We start from the raw sequence: 21,916 nt of genomic DNA, 5'->3' as shown, positions 1-21,916 counted from the left end.
TCTCCATTTATACTTAACTCACTTGTATTTGGAAAAAACTTTTCAATGGTCACTTAAAAAACACTTATCGTCAGTAAGACTGAAGAAAATGTAATTTCTTAGGGTAAAAAGTATGCCATGAACTAAGTGCTCAAAAATAGAATAGGAAATCTCACAAATCCTTTTTAAGCCTAATTAATGAAAACCAGGCAATTTTACTTTAACTGAGTCATTTCCAAGCCATGCAGTAATTTACCTTACATAACAAGATGATTCTAACAGTGAACCTATTAAAGTTCTGTCTCCTACTTGAATCCCATAAAATTACATGTTATACCACATTTTTCTTATTAAAAAAAAAAAAGAGAGACCTTTCTTATTTCAAAGATTGAAGAGTTCATCTAGCGGTCTAACAGTGGCATTTACATCAGTGACACAAGTTAAACACATACTTTATCCCAGCAACCTATTTCTGAGAATCAACTTCTGAATTTCAATTTCATTTAAGTTTTTTTATCATGCAAAAATATAAACTTTACCAAATAAGCATGTAAATTTCAATCTGAAGTATATCTAAATGTATAAAATACATAAAGCAGACAAAATTAAGTTACTCATAAAGCTATCAAGTGAAGTCCTTAATAGTTTAATAGACGTAGTCATCAATACAGTACATTCCTTTTACTGACCATGAAAAGGAATTAAGTCATATGCAACATTCTGCATTTCTGAAATACGTGATACAAAAGTTCTTATGAACTTTGTCTTCTATATAGGAGAGCAGCCTCATTGTCTATATAATTTTGCTATGCCATGCAAATAGCACTCGAATTTTTCTTGAAATGTTAGCTGTTAAACATCTGTATAAATACACACTCTGCAACAGTTCATTTTGTTACTGCTTCTTGTTTGATCTGACTTTAAAAATGTATGGAATCAAATGGTTTATCAACGAAAACTAACCTTATGAAGCTATTTCCACTGTTACACATGAATGAATGACATCAACCTAAACTTTATTTCCTATTTAAGCAATCATTAAACTCACTAGGCTCAGTACTCTTTGTTCACAATATGTAAAATAAGTAAGAAAAATCATTCCAAATATCTTCAGGACTCAAAAAGAACATACACAAGTATATCTTTTATCATTTTATTAGGAATAATTCCAAATGGGTTATAAAGAAAACTTATTGAGTTTGATGAGTTTTCCAAAATCTCTTAAAGAAGATATGTTCACCAGTAAACAATTAAAATATCAGCAGAATTATCATATAGTGGGCAAAGAGGCTGATACCAAAGCAACATGCAACATAAAAAAGATACAATATAAAGGAAGACAATCTGCTGACTATTAAAAATCATCTTAATAGGAACTCTTTGCAACCAGCACAGAAATATCAAACCCAAACCACACCAAAGTAAGCTTGACTGGTGGAAGCCAGGAGTCAAAAATGGGGGAAAAATAAGTTCCTCAGTATAAGAGATCTGGGTAGTGTTTTTGGAACCTTTCCCTGGCTGACACAAGCAGTATTAGAAAATTTTTTTGGCAAGGGAGAAAAATAAATACAAATGGAATGCTACATTTCAGCAGACTGTCCCAGGAATGATAAAGGTATCAGTACTAAGTAGCAAGGGGATAACTTTTTAACATCATTTATTGTGGGCTAAAAAACATTCAAAACATATTTATTTTAAGGTGTCACAACAGCTATGTCCAGGCATTGAGGCTTAAGGGTAGAAAGTAAAAAGAGGATACTTTTTTCCAAGTTAAGGAGAATTTCTTTAAAGCCAAGCATATTGCTAAATAGCAATATTATACTTGGCAATCAATAATTGGCAACAATATAAGTTTAAACGCTGTAATATTCTGCCCAAACCAGTCCCAGATACTGTTTAATAACCAAGATGCAAACTAATTTTGTTGTAACAAGCCTAGACCAATTCTATCAAATATGTCCTTGGTTGGATATCCAGTTTCATTTAACGTTTTGAAAGCTCATTTGACAGCCAGTCAAGTCCCTCGTACAGACCGGTTCCTTGTGTAGCACAAGTGGCTTGAACATACCACTATAAAGAAAGAACAAGAAAATACTTAAGTATTTATACATCTATATATAAATAAGATTATACGTAACAACAGCATCTAAAATGTCTTAATCAAAAATTACTTCCCCCCCCAATTGAACAGGGCTCTTATTGAGTCAACAGTTATTATAAATGTATACAAAAATAAGAAAACAAAAAAATAAAACACAAAGTCATGATAAATGAATAAAAATGGTAAAGCACTACATCTAATAAATGACTAATTTTACATTTAATTATTTTGAAACTGAAGATTGGGAGTATTTTTACATCCTCTTATAAAATTCTCGTATCTAAAGCCATTCCTACCTATTCATTAAATTTTATCAACTATTCACTACTTATTCTGGGGGGAGGAATCACAGGAAGATTAGTGACTAATAAGCTACCCACCTAGTCCTTATAACCCACTTGTTTTCCATAAAACTAAGTTTAGAACAGTAGAGGCAAATATCTGAAAAAGCAGGTGTGGTTGACAGTTTAGAGGCAAGCTTTCTAGATAACTTTACTATTTTCAATAGTTCACACTACAAAAAAGGTCCACTTTTGATCTCCAGGAACTATATAAAATGCCATGAAAAGTTACAGGTACCAAGAAAAAAATATGCAAAGCAATGTAAATTACCTTTAAGAAAGTTTGTTTTTATTTTCTCTATTGATAATACTAGACATTTTGAGGATAAATATTATCAAAAATCAGGTAAATGATGGCACTTAAATCTTTAGAACCTTAAAGGTTATATATTTAAAGTTAAAAAATAATTATCCTAATAATTCTAATAGGTTAAATATGAACCTCCAAGCACTTACTGTTCTGTTACGGAGAGACTGAAGACCTAATTTATCTGTCATTTCACTGATAGCCATAGCATTCGGCAAATCCTGTTTGTTTGCAAAAAGCAGTAATACTGCATCTTGCAATTCATCTTCCTGAAGCTGGAAATAAAGACATTAATAGTTACCAAACTGGACTCCTAATATTTTATCAACATTAAGTACATTATTAAACATCATACAACTTCTCTACATAACATTCAGGTACTCTTGACACTTAAATCTCATTACATTCTACTTAAAAATCCAAAGCAAATAATCATTTGCCTTCATGTGAAGAATAACTGTTTACAAATTAATCACCTATACTCTATTCAAGGAAATCCAGCATTCATGACCAACTACCTAGGGTTAAGATTGTATAGAATAAATATATATGGAAGCAAACATTTATGGAAGGATCTTAAAGTACTAAGTAGTAAAAGTATTTAGGTCATGAATCTTTTTGAATTTTTAAAAAAAAGATTTATTTATTTATGCATATAAGAACTGGGGTACAGGTGCAGGAGTGGGGAGACGCCGTGTGTGTGAAGATTCACCAGAGACAGAGTAGGGAACAGAACCGGTGGACTGACTGAAATACACTGCTGAGGGAAGCAGCAAGCAAGACAGGGACAGGGGAGGTCTACCACCCTATATGGTCACCTCCCTGGCCAGACTGCATTTGCGTTGCAGTGACTGCTGACAACTTCATAGTGCTGTGCTTTAACCCACTGCACCACCAGGGAGGGCCCTCTTTTTGTTTATTCTTTTATCTTTCTGGACTTTATTCAAGTGACAAGGGGACCAACAATAAAATGATTAGGTTATTAATAACATCATGGAAAATATAAGAATAATACCAAAGTGAAGGCTATAGGAATGAAGCACATTATTAACATGGAACCCTTAAAATTTATGCTAAGTGAAAAAGACATTAATAAAAGCCACATATTGTATGGTTTCACTTACATGAGTTTACAGAATAGACAAATGTTAGAGAGACCAAAAGAAGATTACTAGGTGTCAGGGTTGGGTGTGTAATCAGGTTTCAGAGAAGAGAGAATGAATGCTAGTGGCTACAGGATTGGGAGGGGAAGAGATAAGGACAATGTTATAAAATTAGATTTTAGTGATGATTTAAAATTTTGGATACTAAAAACCATTAACTTGTATTATTTAAATGAGTATAGCTTATGGCATATGAATTATATCTCAATAAAGCTACTTAGGAAAAAATTAATAGAGGACAGTGATATTTAACTCAGACAAGAAACCATGGAGTGACTTTTACATAAATACTTTGGTTTTATAAAAAACCTCACTCTACTCTTAGTAACAATAAACTAGAAATGACTTCCTTTAAATCAATATTTTACTGGATACAAGTTTGAAGTAAGTCCTCCATCAGAGAAAATTCAATATGAATATATAAAAAACCTTAATCATTATATAAGTGCCATCAACTAAAAGGCTGCTACCTTCAGGTGGAATTATCACAGTTGCTATGACAAGACATTTCCAAGCAACTATAGTCGTATCATAAGAAAAAAATGAACTGATAACTTTGGAAACTAGATTCCTAGTCTATGTCAAAAAACTACAAAACTAGGGGCCACCTTGGTGGTGCAGAGTTAAAGCACAGCATAATCAAACTATGGCCAGTCAGGGAGCTAATAACCCATATAGCACAGCATGCTGCTCTCCTCAACAGTGTATTTTAGTAGATCTGCCTGTTCTGCAGAGTGATGAGTCCTCTCACTTTCCGCACCTCTGGGCTTGTAGACATAAATAAATATTGTTTAAAAATTATAAAACTATCGATTTTATATAAATAATACAATGGACTGGTTTAAAGCAGATGTCCTGAACAAGAGAATTACATCAAATTACCCACAGAGCATTGTAAAAGCAAGCTAGGTCTTCTTCCCAACTTAGTGAGTAGCTCTTAGGGGATTTTTATTTGCATGCTTAGGAACCTGTGGTGATGTAACTAATTAGCTCAAGGTTCCTCCTGGCTCTAAAAAATTTTCCCTGCAATCCCATCAAAATTAAAATGTATCAGCCACTAACACCGCACCACCGTCACCAAAAAAAAAAAAAAAAAAAAGACTACAAACAAACTCATGAATAATAAAGCTTAAAAATACTCATACCATTTTCTGCAGCACTTCTGCTCCTTCCTCAATTCTTTCACGATCATTGCTATCTACCACAAAAATAAGACCCTGGGGAAAAATTGTTTTTAAATTATAAGTTATAGTTAAAATTCATTAAGTTAAATATCAAGAGTTCTACATTAGTATTTACAACAGCCAAGTGATGAAATCAACCTAAGTGCAATGACAGATGTGTGGATTAAGGTGGTACATACACTATACCACTCAGCAATAAAGAAGATAAACTCTTGCCATTTGTAATGGCATGGATGGAACTGAAGGAGATTAAGTCATAAGAGACAAATATCAGATGATTTCACTCATATGTGTAATATAAACAAAGGAACAGATAGAATAAACCCTAGAAATTTGACTTAAAGAAATGAGACCAGAAGAAACAGGTAGGAAGAAAAGTATGGAAAGGGTCTATCAGACTGGTGGAGGACTGCAGTACCTTAGCGATGGTTGTGGTACGCCACATACATTTGAAGAGGTGTGAACCTACACTTATTGACTCATATACCATGTTCTATACCATCATGGCCTCAATAAAAAATACAATTTTTTGAAGTTCCCTGGAGGAAGAAGGAATTCTGTCTCCAGACTGTCTTCAAGACTGAAACATCCACTCTTCCCTATATCTCCAACTCTTCCTTATGTCAGTTTGCTCTGCAGACTTTGGACTTGACAGTTCCCACATCATGTGAGTCAAGTCATTAAAATAACCCTTTTATATGTATATATTTTCATACATCTTGTTGGTTTTAATCCTCTGAAAAACTCCACAGTTTCTCTAATTAATGACAGGCTGTTCTATAAGGCATAGTCATTCTTCTACCTTTATGAAAAAATCTTCTAGGATCTATATACATGTTTTATATGTATTTAGGACTGAGTAAGTAAAATTGATAAACACTTTCTCATCAATAATAAATAAAATTGAAAATGAGAAAAAAATATGTAATTTTTTAAAGTTGTATTAGGAAGACGATGTCTCTTAAAAAAGAGACCAGTGCTCTAACTATGGAAAATAAATACACATTAGTTGGGATTTTAACTTATTTCTTCAAATCAGAAATCTCTTAAACTTTTTATCAGCTACACTAAATATAAATTTTACCCCTTTCTCTATGCCCTCACATGAAGGTAATCAAAATAACAAAATGGTTACACAGTAGGGACAAAGAGAAAAGAATGAAACACATATGTTTAAAACTTATGAATTTACCACGTAAATAAAAATGAGTTAACTTACTCATAGTGTTTAAAAAAAATGGTGGGGGGGGGCAGGCATGAGCTACAGTAATTTTTATATCAAGAAAAGATAGCTTTACTCCATAAAGTTGCCTATCAACTTTGGAAACACAAAGTCTTAACCAAAATATATCAGGAAAAAGTCAAGATTCTCAACAAAAGGAAAATAACAATTCTTAAAGGCATCACAAATATAATTCCATACTAGAAAAAGAAATGGAATGGAGAAGCACAACTAGTTGAATTTTAAGACTTATCACAAATTGTCTTCAGCTATTATTTATAACTACAATAAGTCCACTGAGGGCAAAGGACATCATCATTTTCTGTTTTCCCATTATAGTAATATAATGTAGTAATATATAGTATAAACTCGCCAGGAAACCTATTACTTGTTTTAGACTATTGTGATTACTTAACAATTTTCTTTGTTCTACATCCTACAATGGAAAAATAAGCCCTCTCTCAATCAACAACAAAGAATGATCCAGCCAAAATATCGATAATGTTGCTACCGAAACAGCTTTATTTCTCAAGTAAGATCCCAAACCAGCAGCATCAGTACCATAATCCAAGAACTTGCTAGAAATACAAAATTATAGGCCTTGTCAGGCCCTATGGAGTAACAAAGTCTCTATAATCCAAGAATTTGCTAGAAATACAAAATTATAGTAACAAAGTCTCTATTTCAACAAATACCAGCTGACTTATATGCACAATGAAGTCTGATAATACTGATACTTATTTATGTCCGTAGAAATTCTAATTTACATTGGTTTATGTCCCTAGAAATTCTAATTTACATGATCTGCAATTATGACTAAGGATTTTAAAGTTCACCAGGCAATTCTAACGTGCAAACTTCTGCTTTACAGCAACATTAAGGACTTTAGTATGTATGAAGAGAGCAGACCTATCTTACATTTTTCTTCATGTATTTTTCATAAAGTAAATACTTAACTGGCTTACCTAAAGAACTATTAATTTTATTACATTTATTAAAAATTATGACAGTAAAACTAAATTAAGATGGAATAAGTAGAAGTGATATGACACCTAATTCTATCTTGAGACTCTTCCAAAATATTGCTATGATGGCTCCATAATTCTTTCACCCCTCAAAGGCATGGGTGAGACAGCTCACTGAAGATATGTGAAGTAGTGATAAGAAAAATGCCAACTCATATAGTAAATGCAAAAATTCACATAAACAGTAGGTATTACTTTAGAGCATGACATATAAAGAGAGAAGTTACAAAAATGTAGAATTCCTTACCTGGGTATTTTGGAAGTAATGCCTCCATAGAGGTCTAATTTTATCTTGACCACCAACATCCCATACTGTGAAACAAATGTTCTTATATTCTACTGTCTCCACATTAAAACCTACAATAGCAACAAAAACTAGTGTGACTGCTGTGTACAATGCCATTAAGAAAATAAACTCCTAATTCATTCAGAATTGGTCTTTCTGGTGTCCTTATCAGGACACTGATAAGGAGGGATACTATCACTACATTGTCTACAATCACAGGATATATACCAAGAGTAAGTCCTAAGGTGGCAAACTACAGACTTTGGGTGTATGATATGTCATGTTAAGTTCATAGGAGTGATGACTGAGAAGAGGGGAAGCTCCGGATACCAAGGCAGGGCAATTTTTTAATCTTCTATTTTTCTACGAACCTAAGAATGCTCTTTAAAATTTTTTTTTAAACGTTAAAACTAAACTGTATTCTATTTCATTTTACAAAAATACATTAGGATATAAAGTTATCTGTAAACTTTCTTACCAATAGTAGGAATGGTGGTGACTATCTCCCCTAATTTCAGTTTATAAAGAATGGTCGTCTTGCCAGCAGCATCCAATCCAACTAAAAGAAGACAATATAGATTTTAATTCTAGACCAAAAGCACACACTAAGCAATAACTTTACAACAAATTTGTACTTTGAAAATAAAATGTTCAAGTCACAAATGAACTAGAAATGAAATCATATTATTTCCAATCCTCCTAAACACTTCCTACAGAAAAAAAATGTTATTCAACTGTTTTTTCTTATTCTACACCAGGAGAGAGAGGATGTAGTACTAAAAATAAAAAAGCATTTTGGCTTAGGCTTTTATCTCTAGATTGGCTTTGCACAAACCAGTTGAGGGTCTTTGAAGTGGTCACTTGAGGAAACTAAAGCTGGAGAAATTAGATATAAAATAAAGGGAATGGATCAATCTAAGACCTCTTTCAGCTCAAATACTTACTAATTTTATGAGCTACTACCATTTTCAAAATCTCAAATTAGAACATGAAGCAGAGGGAAAAAAACAATTGAATGAAGACTTATTTATAAGACTCATAAACTTAATTTCCCTTACTTAAGCACCAGTTTTGGGTAAAAGGTCATGATGTTGGGAGGCAACATAATTATACCACTTTTTTTTTTTAAGATTTATCTATTTATGCATACAAGAACTGGGATACGGTGAGAGGTGCAGGGGGATGAGAGGATTTACCAGTAACAGAGAGCTGGGGAACAGAACTGGCAGACTGACTGAAGTACAGTACTGAGAGGAGCAGCGGGAGAGATAGAAGAGGTCTGTTGCACCATGTGCCTGAGATTGCCATGTGCCTGAGATCAAACTTGTGTTGCTGAGGTTGTGGACGGCCTCATAATGCCGTGCTTTAACCCCTTGTATCACCAGGGAGGCCCCTATACACTAAGTTTTTATAATAAAGGAAGATGATGATGTCAACCTTACCCCTACCTAAATCTATTTCAACAACAAATGTGCAAAAATGAGAAAAGACTAGTCCATGTGAGTTGTAAAAACAGTCTATAATTTATCTCCAATTTAAGTATGTTTCTTTTCTTTTTCTTTTTTTTTTTTTAACGATTACTGTGACAAGATACAAGTGGAGAGGAATGTCTTGGTTTCTGATTAAAAGAAAAAAAAAGTAGAACCAAAAGATATACCTCTTTATTAAAAAGACAGTAAAGAGCAAAATAACTGCTTATTTTTACTATAAATCAAAACCACAGTTAGCTTTCACAAGTCAAATATAAGTAGTTAACAATCTCACTGAAAGTAACAGCTTAAGAGCAATGAATTTGGACACTGATTTACACTATCACATTTGGAAATCAACTGAGTAATGATCTGATGTTTTAATATTTAAATCAAAGTATGACTTGACACATGAAAATAATGCTATTACGCTTGATCTTAGCCAAAAGGCCGAGAAGCAATAAAAATAATGCTATTAAGTTAACAAGGAATCATTTCATCTATTTTACATTCCTGCAAGTTTTTATCAGTTAGTCCAAAACACATCTGAAGGCTACAGGCATCTGAAGGCTACAGGCAATTCAGACTCCTTACACCCCACCCCATAACGCTTTTTGCTATGTACTCTATCAAAAGGTGTTTGGAAAATTAAGGTATTTTATACCTTCTTTTACTGTGTCCTCTAGTGAAACTGTTTAATACCTCATTATCCTGGGAATCAAGTTTTTATCTTCCAAATTACTGTGACACTTATTAAAATGAGCAGCTGACTCAAATTCTCATTTATGAGCCTAAGAAACAACTGCTAACTAAAGGAGGTGTTCTGTTTTTTCACTTGGGCCAGTATCAGAAACATCAGAAAACATAATTCTAGAAAATAGCTATCTCAAAGGTTCACATCTTCAGTAAAAATACTAAAACAGGGGGGAAACAATCTGATCACTTCATTGTTTGAAAAAGCTAAGAGTCTTACTGCAAGAGAAAGTCTTCATAGGTATTTTGATAAAACTTTTAAATAAAGCAAATTTGACCTTTTCCACTAAGATCAAATCAGAAGATTGGAAATGCTGATTAGAAAAACCACTGGATTATTCTTTGAGAATTATGGCACATGCCACAAGCAGTCCAAATGGACCTGATACCCCCAATAAAAACAATGCAAATCAGTTTTTGCTCCCCACTGTCTCTAGTGAATCCTCTCACTGCCCCTGCACCTCTAGCCTATACCCCAGTTCTGTATGCATAAATAAGTCTTAAAAAATAAAAAAAAAAAAACAATGCAAATCCAAAAAGACTGAGAAATTCAGAATAAAGTGTGGACGTATAAATATCTTAAAAGTTATAGAAATGCATGTAGATAATCTAACTCTTCAGTAAAAAGTTTTATAATTTGTTTTTATGCAAATTATATCTTCTGTATCTTTTTTTTTTAATAGCAGGTGTGTTACTTTCATTAAAAAAAAGAAATTCCCAAATATACTTTCTTTATTAAAATGCTGGGTTGGTAATGAGGTCTGTCAGGTAAGGAGAGGTAGGTCTTGCCCTGTGGATCACCTGGGGGTGGGGGAATGTAACTAGCACTGAAGGGGCTGTGGCTGGCTTGCAGTGCTGCAATTTAACTGTTGCACCACCAGTGAGGGCCCGGGCTGGATAATTTTTCCTGATGCACCTATCAGGAAGATGACTGCTTATGAGTCTTAAGTGTTTGCATCCCAAATAGTGCTATATAATTGAAAACCAAAAGTTTGTTTAAATACATATTTCTACAGTGAAACTTATGACACATAAATTAATATACTCATTACATAGTTCTTCACTCAAAAACACAATTTTGTGCCACTTTAGTTAATTGTAATGTATTTCCTTAACATTGCAATATTTGGCAAAATGAAACTATAACCAACTCTGAACTAGCCAAGATAAGTCAGACACTAATCTGTACAGTCCAGTAATGTTCTCCCTCCCTCCCACTCCCATAAACAGGTCACTGTATTGAAAGATACACAGGAATTACTTGTTAGCCAGACCTGCACTTTAACCAAATTGTTAACAGCAGCAAAACTTCCTAAAATCTTTGCCAATTGTTAAAAAAAAAAGATGTCTATGAAATCATGGTAGCAAGAAATACTTTAAGAAGCTAGATTCCTACTGCAACTTTGAGGAAAAAAACAAATGCAGGGAGACTGGGAAGAACAACAATATATCTTCAGACAAGTAAAATTTCAAGTAAGATACATTTTCATTTTCCTTTATCTTTCAAATTTTCTTTTGAGAAATCTCTAACTACAACTGTATTGTAACTTAAAAAGCAATTTAAATGTCAGTGCATACTATGTTTCAAAGTATAATACCAGGTAATTCCTTACATTTTTGTAAATTAATCTCCACAATAACCCTCAAAAATGTCCAAACCCTTGGTCTGTGGAGAAATCACAACCTACATATATATAGTTTCTGAAAAGGTAAAACAGGTTGGCTGCTTTGAAAAAAGCTTATAGGTGTCTCCAAAATGTTAAATGTAATTAACATGTAACACAATAATTTTATTTCTAGAAAATTTATCTATTTACCCTAGAAAAGTTTAAAACATACCCAACACAAAGACTTCTTTGTAAATTTTCAGACGAATCAATTAGACAAAAAGTGCAACAACCAAATTTCCATCAACTGAGAAGACAACCAAAATGTGTACATGGACTTACAATGGAATTCAGTAACAGAATGGAATGAAAAGCAAAAACATGCTATGAATGAACCTTGAAAACATGCCTGGTAAAAGAAACTTAACACAAAGGCCACATATTATGATTCATAGTATGATATCCAGAAGAGATTAAGTCCACAGAAATAAGTAGATGAATGACTGCAAAAGAACTGCTGAGGGGAATTAAGGGGAAGAGTGACTACTAAATTGTTTGGGATTTCTTTCTAAGCTGATGAAAATGTTCTGAATTCTACACAATGGTGATGGTTACAAAACTGTGAATATACTAAAAATCACTGAATTGTATACATAAAGGTGGATTACCTAACATGCATTTTTATAACTTTCAAGATATTTATATAGATGAATTACATCTCATTAAAAAACATCAATAGGCCCTCCCTGGTGGCGCAGTGGGTTAAAGCACAGCACTGAGAATCTAAAGCCCTTCCACATGAGTTCGATTCCCGCCTGCCCTGGAGGTGACCACATGGTGTGGCAGACCTCTCTGGACCCACCCGCTGCTCCCCTCAGCAGTGTACTTCGTCGATCTGCCTGTTCTGTTCCCCCACTCTGTCTCTGGTGAAGCTTCTCACCGCCCCTGAGCCTCTGGCCTGCACCCCAATTCTGTATGCACAAATAAATAAATTTTTAAAAGAAAAAATATATATATATCAACACACCCTTCCTAGTGGCACAACTGGTTAGGGCGCAACACTGCAAGCTAACCACCACAGCTGCTTCAATGTAAGTTCAATTCCCAGACCTGGAGGTGATCCACGTGGCATGGCAGACCACTGCACCACCCCTCCCTCAGCAAAGTACTTCCTCTGTCTGCCTGTTCTGCTCACCACTGTCTCATGAATCCTCTCACTGCCCCTGCAACTCTGGCCTACATCTCAGTTCTGTATGCATAAATAAATAAATCTTTAAAAAAAAGCAAAACACCCTCAATCTGACACCAGACTGCTCAAATAGTTATTTATATACTGCCATCTGTATTTACTTTTTCTGTGGACATGACTGTATCTTCATATTTCATCTAGTTCCTCAATAATTTGACCATCAAAATTGAAACTGTATAGAAAGTGTGTAGAAAACTTATAATTAGCTTAGAGTGGAGATTTCATGCACTCTGATCAATGTGTTAGCTAGCAAATTATCAGCATCTCTGCCAAATATACCTTGCTAATAACGCAAAAGGTTGCATCTAAGGATGGCTCTATCAACTTCTAATCTTCAACTAAAGATTTTTGCCTTTTCTGTTGTTTTCTTATATTCTCAGAACTAATCAAAGGACCTTTTTCTTTAAAAAGTGTAGAAATTGTGGCCCTCCCTGGTGGCGCAGCAGGTTAAAGCACTGCACTGAGAAGCTAAAGCCACTTTCACATGAGTTTCCCCGCCTGCCCTGGAGGTGACCACATGGCACGGCAGACCTCTCCTGACCCACCTGCTGCTCCCCTCAGCAGTGTACTTCATCAATCTGCCTGTTCTGTTCCCCACTCTGTCTCTGGTGAAGCCTCTCGCCACCCCTGAGCCTCTGGTCTGTACCCAGTTCTGTATGTACAAATAAATAAATCTTTTAAAAAAAAAGTGTAGAAATTGTTTCCAACTAGGAGAAAATGCTCATAATAAATAATCTAAGTTATAAAAGAGAACACAATAAATTACCTCCAGCACAACAATTCTGAAGGAATAAACTTTCTTTTAAGAGTAGCAAAGGGCTAAAGAGCTGCACTGCAAGCAAACCACAGCTGCTTCACTGCTAGTTTGATCCCCAGCCCTGGAGATGATCCACACGGCTCAGCAGACTTCTCCTGGCCCACCCACTGCTCCCCTCAGCAGTGTACCCCCTCAATCTGCCTGTTGTGTACTCCACTCTTGTCTCTGGTGAATTCTCTCATGGCTCCTGCACTCCAGTTCTGTATGCATAAATAAGTAAATCTTTAAAAAGAAAACAGAATGAAATTTTCTACTGCAAAAGTACCACTAATCAACACTTTATTTTCAGGATTTCTAACTTTAACAAAAAGAACATATACATAATAAACAAATTTACAAAATGTAATGGAGTAAAGTGTGAAATACCATTCTCCAGTTTGAAGTTTCAGTTAAAATATTGATATTATTTTCAAAATGACAAAACAAGATTCTTCCTCCTGATCTCTGAGCTCCCCAAACCAGTCACATATAAAATAATTCAGAATTATACTTACACTAGCGATGTTTTGGAAAACAACACTGTCAATTTTCGAAAGACAAGAACTCACATAAAGATAGAATTCCTCTACTATCTATCTACTACTAGAGGGCTGTTTTCAGATTAAAACAAAATGTGGGGAATCATTTACCAAAACTACATCTTTTAAAAAAAATTTATTTATTTATGCATCAAGAACTAGGGTACAGGCCAGAGGTGCTGGGGGGTGGGGGAGAGAAAATTTTTTTCTTGTTTCCTAATAGCTTCAAAAAATATCTTTTTTAAAAAAATAAATAATGTTTGTTTTTACATCATTTTGTGCATTTTACCATCTCAGTTGTAATCCCCATGGGCTTCCCATCACCAAATCACCCATGTACCAGCACCATAGTCCAATACATTCCCCCCCCCACTGTTTTTGATCCCATTCCCCACTCCCTCCCCATAAAATATCTCTGAGAATTTACCAGAGACAGAGCAGGGAGCAGAACAGGCGGGTCAGGAGAGGTCTGCCACATCATGTGGGTCACCTCCCTGGCTGGGAATCGAACTCACGCTGCAGTGGCTGCAGTAGCTTCAGTTATGGTTTCAACCCATTGCACCACCAGGAAGAGCCCCCAAAACTACATCTTATCACAGAACAGAGATCAGACTTGAAATGGGGCAATAAACCGCTACATGAGAAATCTAAAATGAAAACTGGTTGTCTTTGGATTTAAGCTAAGTAATACAACAAAAGATCTTTCTCTTCAAAAACCACTACACAATTTCTGCTATTGGCTTTTGATTTTTTAGTAAGTTATCTAAAACTTTAAATTCAAACTTTTGGGAAAGTAAGGATAGTCTGAAATTCAAAACCTCTCCATAGCACTTTGACAACCCAGACAAGTTAAGAGAATTGCTGCTTTTTTAATACACTTTAAAGTGAAGTCTGAAAAAGTGACTGACTCAATAAGGCATGATTTTAACCAAACCTTACAAAGGAAAAGGAGACACACATACCAGAGAACATCAACATTGAAAAAAAACCACCTTTTCTGGAAATTCTAATATTTAAGCAGCAGACACCTTAAGCATCATTTGTTTACGTTGTCACTCATAAAGCGTAATCAATCAAAAGAAAGTCTAAAAATTACCAAACATCTTAACTATTCATGCACATATCTTTCCTATAAAACGTTATTTGCTGAGCACCACTGAAGCTGACTGTGCACATTAAGTGTTTAATCAAGGGAAAACGGTAAAACAAGAATTGCAAATTTGAATGATAAACATGAAATAAAATGAATTAATTCCAAATCATGACTTATATCTCCTGAAAAATTAAATACTTTTCCATTTTCTTCCAACCCTTATTTTTGGAGGAAGAGGGGAGAAATGCACCTATAAGACTGTAAACAGAGTCAATGATGACAATTCTACCTCGTGTTTCTGAACTAAGGAAACGGAAGTAAAAATTCATTTACAAGAAATCTGAAAAGGACTAACACATTTTTCAAGAACACAACCCTGTACCAATAAATTCCTTTAAGGAATATGCTGGACATCCATTTACCACAGTCCAAAGTTCTCCCACTGACTTTAGATCCTGTTTAGACTGTCCATTTCCGTCACTTTTAAAGTTGTATGTGCTAGTTCTCGCCTAAACAATCACTTCAGATATGAGAAACGTAATTATCTTCAGATATTATAAGAAACTTGGAAAAGACATTTTATCTCTCTGTGAAAGGACTATTAACTGTTTCAACAGTTGTGAAGACGCTGGAGTAACAGAAAAGTGGAAACATTACCAAATATTTATTTAAATCTTTACACACCTGGCAATACTACTGAACCTTAATCCAACAACCTCCTTTGATAACATAAATTCAAAAATAAGTTTTCTCCCTGAAACTTAGTAAAGAAGTTAATGAACCAAGTTCCACTGTGTAAAGTTACAAGGTCTCCTCTTAAGAATGAGTGACTGATTATTCATGCAGTGGAGCTTAGCTGTGATGCAGACTACTCACAGTACAATGAGGGAGGGGTAGTTTGCATTACCCAAAAGACTTTTCTCCCAATGAGTAAAAAAACCCACCCTGAAAAGCAGCTTCGAAAAAGCCTGTCTTCTGAAAGAATGTCCAGAAAGTCTTTGTAACTATTATTTAACAAGGATATCCTAAAATTAAACGTCATAAAGTCCAGTTACTGAAAACCTGTCATCAACTTTAAGGAAAATTTGCTTATAGGGTTTTTTCTTCCCCGTTATGTCTTCGACAGTTGGAAAATTAAAGACTAAAAGTGAAAAGGCAATACTGAGTTTTTGGGTCATCAAAAGAAACAAATTCATGATAAACTCAGTGCCCAGGGATATTAATAAGGCAAGGGGGGGGGGGAGCCCCCTTTTCGCAATGCGATGCAAAGGTTTAGCAAGTGAGCGCAGCGGACTCCGTCCAGTCCAGAATCCTAGCGCTCCCTTCCACCGCCTGGGCCTGGTCACTTCCTGCCAAGGCCCGCACGGGACTCCAGGCGACCGCTCGCTGTGCACACCCCTGGGTGTGCGGAGTCTGTACACGGAAAGGGGGAGGAGGTAGGGCGAAGACGCTCCTCTTCCCTCCCGACCGCTGCCCACACCCAGGAGAAGGGGAACCAGAGCGCACAGTTGGTGCGCTCAGAAAGGGTCTCGCCGGTGTCTTCGGGGGCTCTGCGAGAGCAGAGTTCGCTTTCCTCACATCTCCGCCCAATCTTGCCGGTTTTCAGTAAAAGATCAAGAAGAGAAAACCAAAGCCTGAAGGAGGAAGTACTGGCCTCGCTCTGTGCAGTCTCTTGGACAGAACGGGGGAGACCGCCCATCTTTATTCCATTGTTCCCCCTTAAGAACTCCTCCCGACCCCCAGCCCACCGCCCCTCCCCCAACACAGCGAGCGAAGGCAAAAACAGGCCCCGAGGCCACCCCAATCGCAGTAACCGGGCCCACCCCGAACTTCACAGAGGCCTTGTCGCAGCTGGCAGCCCCTCACTTACCCATCAGAATGCGCATCTGCTTCTTCCCGAAGAGGCGGGAGAAAAGGGAGGAGATAGTGAGGCCCATGGCGGCAGAAGCACTTGCGATGGGCAGGAGCAGAAGGAACTGGAGCGTCTTCGGGCCTGCCCCTTCACGCTCCCCGGCAAACTGGGCGAGAGGGAAGAGGAGCTGAAGAAAGCGGCTTCTGCCCGGCGCGTTTGACGAAGCTCCGGACCAAGAGTTAGCAAAGGCGAGGACCTGCTAGGCGACTGGCGAGGCAGCTCCGGCTCTGGCGTTAAGTCTTCGGCTGTGCCACGTCACGCGGCAGCCGAGGCGACTCCGGCGGCGGCCGCCCCTCCAACGCGGACAGAATCGCGTCACCGCGGCCCCATCCCCCTGCGCTTCCGGTGCTTCCCGAACCACTGCGCATGAGCACGCAAAAGATTGGCCCACTTCACTGACGTGCTACTCTGGCTCGCGTCACCTCCCGGACGTGGCTCCTGGAGCTGACAAGGCCAGTTAGCACATGCGTAGTGAGAGACGGACAAACTCCCACCATGCTTCGCTTCGTCACGTCCAATCATATTTAAAGAGAGACGCTTCCGCCCGGATAAATTCTTCCTGGAGGGTATAGTCCTTGCTTCCGGAAATGTTGGCTGTGCGTTGTAGCCTAGGTGATGGACTTCCGTCCTTTACGCCCTTTGGACATCCTGCTCTAAAAACTCGACATGTATTGGCGATTCCCCGGCCTCTACAACTTAAACGTACACTTTAAGCACAGAACCAGACGCTTGACCTAGTGGAGGGGTGAAGATGGGCTCCCCCTTCCTGGTAAGTGGTTAAAAGCCAACCTGCAGGTGCAGAGGTAATGACCACTGATGAAGAAGCTAGGCCTAAACGCCCCGACCCCACACCAGGTCATGCAGAAGATACTGGTTTTAATCAAGTCAAAATAGATAAACCAACGGCAAAAGCTTGCATTTCTGGTTAATATTTTCTCTTCTAGAAGAAGCATAGATTATTCCTTAAGTTGACAAAGTGGAAAACTTCCCTTTATACATCCTTATGACTTGTTTTCCTAACTAGGAAATAAAGTATACAATTTTAAAAAGTATATGAAAAAGGAGTTGCCCATAGTCATAGCCACTTCCCATTCATTGCCTCCGTTCTGTTGGTGCAGTTAAGGATTAGTAACACACCCACCTCTATCCTTACCCTTGTTAAACAGTGCTCATCCCTGCCTCAAATCTGTCTAAAGTTTAACTCTGTTGGAAAAAAATTGACCTCCCGAATAGATAAATTTCCCTATTACTCAGGTTCAAGGAATCATAACCATTCTTTAGTGTGATTTCCTCTTAAATTTTAAGTGAAACCTTCCACCTCTTCCATTGTGTGAAAGCACTGGAAGGCAGGACTATAGTTCGTTTTTATATTACATTGTATTCCCTCGAATTGGCACACAGTGACACTGAATTATGGTTGGCTAGAGGGATAGCAGAATAAACGATGGTATAGCCATACTATGGAATACTGTCAGGAACTAGAATGAATGTGAACTGTTCTAATGATAAACTCCAAGATACAGTTAGTGGGGGGAGAGGGGAAACAAGTCAAACAGTGAATAAGTACTGTAAAGTAATATAAAAATGTAGATTCCCTGTGTATAAATGAAGAATAAGAACTTTGACATAGGATCTACAGTGTAGTGATACTGGCTGTCTGTTTCAACTCTCTGGAGGGAGGAGAAAGCCTTGTCTGGAAGTGAGGGAACCTGGTTTTGTTACAGGGCAGGGAAAGAGGGGCACCACTGAACCCCTAAACCTGTCTGTTCTAAATAGGTGGATGTGCCATCCACCACATCAAGACAAAACATACAAGACCTTTTATGGAAAGGAACTTTAATACAATGAGTGTGCAATACAGAAAAGACAATATAGTTTCTAAATCAAACCTCAAAGTTACCTATCCCCTCATGGGTAAAAGTCCATCTAAAAGGGAATGGCCCAAGCAAGGCCTGGAAGCACCCCACAAGTCTAAAGCACCTCAGGGCGGGACCCATAGAAAAAGGTCAGAAATGACCAGGCAAGTCTGGAAGGAAAAGAGACAAAGCAAAATTGAGATAAAAGCTGCCATTGTTAACCTCCCCATGGGTCTCTCACCCACATCTGTTTCAGCTAGCGCAGGACCAAAAACAAGAGCTACTTCTTCACATTTGCCTTCCTTAGGTCACCTTCTGGCTCTCCATCCTGCTTTCTTCCTCTTCAGTCTCTGGTCCAGATTCTTCTCCCTGCTCAGCTCCACCCTCCTCCTGTGTGGGATAGGAAACCTGGAGTCTCCTCTTTTACTGGGGACCACCCTGTTACATTTTTGGAGTGATACTTAAAAGTTATCTGTAATTTTAAATAAACCCCCCTTTTTGTTTTTTTTAAAGATTTGTTTATTTGTGCATACAAAACTGGGGTACAGGCCAGAGGCACAGGGATGGTGAGAGGATTCACCAGAGACAGAGTGGGGGGGGGAGCAAAATAGGCAGATCGATGAGGAACACTGCTAAGGGGAGCAGTGGGCTGGTCAGGAGTGGTCTGCCATGCCACGTGGTCACCTCCAGGGCAGGCAGGGGTTGAACTTATGAGGAAATGGCTTTAGCTTCTTAGTGCTATTCTTTAACCTACTGCGCCACCAGGGAGGGCCCAAAAAATATCCTTTTTATTGAGATATAATTTACATGCAATAAACATGAATTTTAAGTATACAACTTGATGAATTTGTTCATGTTTGCAGTAGTGTAGCCAATACAATGATCACAATATCAAGCATTTCTAGTTTCCCAAAAGTTCCCTCATACTGCTTTGCAGTCACCCACTTTCCTTACCTCCAGACCAGTCATAGCCACTGATGTGCTGTTACTATAGCTTTGCCCTTTCCAAAATTTCATATAAATGAACTTATATATTATGTAGTGTTTTGTCTGGTATTTTAAAAAAGATTTATTTATTTATGCACACAAAAACTGGGGTACAGGCCAGAGGTGTGGGGGATGAGAGGATTTAGCAGCAACAGAGTGGGGAACAGGCAGATTGACTGAAATAACACTGCTGAGGGGGCGAGAAAGGAGAGGTCTGCTGTGCCATTTGGGTCACCTCCCAGGTGGGGGATTGAACTTGTGCTGCAGAGTCTGCAGCTACAGCTTCTCAGTGCTGTGCTTTATCCTCTTGCACCACCTGCGAGGCCCTTGTGTGGTATTTTTTCCCTAACATAATGATTTTGACCTTCATCGATGTTATAGACAGTGTTAATGTTTTTTAAAATTGCTCTGTACTATTCTTTCATATGGACCTACCACTACATTTTTATGAGTTCACTAATGATAAGCTTTCGGTTAAGTGTGGATTTTTTAAAAATTATTTTATTTATGCTTACAGAACTGGAGTACAGGCCAGAGGTGTGGTGGGGTAGAGTATTCACCAGAGACAGAGTAGGGAGCAGAACAAGCAGATGCACTGAAACATACTGCTGAGGGGAGCAGTAGGCTGGCCAGGAGAGGTCTGCCACACCATGTTGATCAGCTCCCTGGCGGAGGATCAAACTCTTGCTGCAGTGACTTTGGAGAGCTTCTTAATACAGTGCTTTAACTGGTGGCACCACCAGGGAGAGCCCAAGTTTGGATTTGTTAATGAATAAAGGCTTCTACAGTTGAGTAGAAGTATTTTTGTGCTTATTTTTAGAAGGTGAAGTTATTAATTCACTACTTTAATTTTTAAAAGAATAATCCTTGAATTCTGATGAAAAAATTAATCACTTTTCACATACAATTTTTCAAATTTTTCTCTCTGAAATACAAAAAGCTTTATATGAACATTAATGGACTTTTATACTGCTGTTTAACTCCTTTGCCCATCTGATAATATACTGTGTTCATTTTAACATATCAGTATTTAAGAATTTAACTCATTTTAGAGGCCACATTCTATTGTACACAGAATAACTTAGCTGATCTATCAAATTGCAAAATGTACGTATTCTTTGATTAAAAAATTCTACTTCCGGCCCTCCCTGGTGGCGCAGCAGGTTTAAGCACTGCACTAATAAGCTAAAGCCTCTTCTGCATGAGTTCGATCCCGCCTCCTGGAGGTGACCACATGGCAGGCAGACCTCTTCTGACCTCCCCTTAGCAGTGTACTTCGTCAATCTGCCTGTTCTGCTCCCCACTCTGTCCCTGTGAATCCTCTCACCCTCTGCATCTCTGGCCTATACCCCAGTTCTGTATGAATAAATAAATAAATCTTTTAAAAAAAAATCTACTTCCAAGAACTTATAGATAGGAGAATTTCTCTCAGGTTTGCTATGTGGTACTTGTAAGGTATTCAACTAATATGCATTAAGCATTGTCAATAAAGATCAGTTTTCTGAAAAATATTTATTTTTGAGCTTTTACATCTTTATTATTATTTTTTAATAATTAGCTTACAGCATCTGTAGTTATATACATTATTAGTTTGTGGTCTTTAAATTTTTTTTTTAATATAGTACTTTTTTCTTACATCACTGTTAATTTTTGGACAACATATGATTTCTGGCCACATAGTTCTCCCACCACCAAAGCCCCCTATTCTCTTGTCTTCCTTCCTCCCATTTTCTCTCCTTCCCCTCCACTTCTGGATACCACTATCTATGGTCAATTTTCTAGGTTTGTCTTAGTCTGACCCTTTGTTTTTTCTGAATTCCACATATAAGTGATCTTGATCCATTAATTTGTTTTTGGCATTTAGGTTGCTTTCATATCTTCACTATTGTAAATAGTGCTGTAATAAACATAGAGTTGCAGGTTTTGGATAGATTTCTAGGAGTGGAATCACTGGATCACATACTAGATTCAAGTTTTCATGTTTTAAGGACCCTCTACATATCTTGTGGTTGGAGTAGTTTACATTCGGTCCAGTAGTGTAAGAGGG

At 37.2% G+C, this 21,916-nt stretch overlaps 1 protein-coding gene across 1 annotated transcript; it reads right to left on the bottom strand.

The window, feature by feature from the left end:
- Window positions 1–609: 609 nt before the first annotated feature.
- Window positions 610–17,370, bottom strand: ARF4 (ADP-ribosylation factor 4). Its single transcript, XM_004676038.2, has 6 exons — window positions 16,985–17,370; window positions 8,087–8,167; window positions 7,570–7,679; window positions 5,037–5,108; window positions 2,878–3,003; window positions 610–2,049 (listed from the first exon to the last, which is right to left on the bottom strand). Exons 1-6 carry the CDS (start codon window positions 17,049–17,051, stop codon window positions 1,963–1,965), a joined length of 543 nt encoding a protein of 180 aa, XP_004676095.1. The 5' UTR covers window positions 17,052–17,370; the 3' UTR covers window positions 610–1,962.
- Window positions 17,371–21,916: the final 4,546 nt, after the last annotated feature.

This window comes from Condylura cristata, unplaced genomic scaffold (genome assembly GCF_000260355.1).
Source record: "Condylura cristata isolate star-nosed mole 26May11 unplaced genomic scaffold, ConCri1.0 scaffold00004, whole genome shotgun sequence".
Lineage (NCBI taxonomy): Eukaryota > Metazoa > Chordata > Mammalia > Eulipotyphla > Talpidae > Condylura > Condylura cristata.
The sequence above is the reverse complement of the archived record's forward strand: the minus strand, read 5'-3'. Positions and strand labels throughout refer to the sequence as shown.

What these genes read in the sequence shown, in the direction of transcription:
- ARF4 (XM_004676038.2), bottom strand. Translation starts at nt 17,051, where the DNA reads ATGGGCCTCACTATCTCCTCCCTTTTCTCCCGCCTCTTCGGGAAGAAG. An exon ending in CACCACCATTCCTACTATTG is followed by an intron (nt 7,680 to 8,086) that starts GTAAGAAAGTTT and finishes TTGCTATTGTAG; the next exon opens with GTTTTAATGTGGAGACAGTA. An exon ending in AGTCTCTCCGTAACAGAACA is followed by an intron (nt 2,050 to 2,877) that starts GTAAGTGCTTGG and finishes CTTTCTTTATAG; the next exon opens with TGGTATGTTCAAGCCACTTG.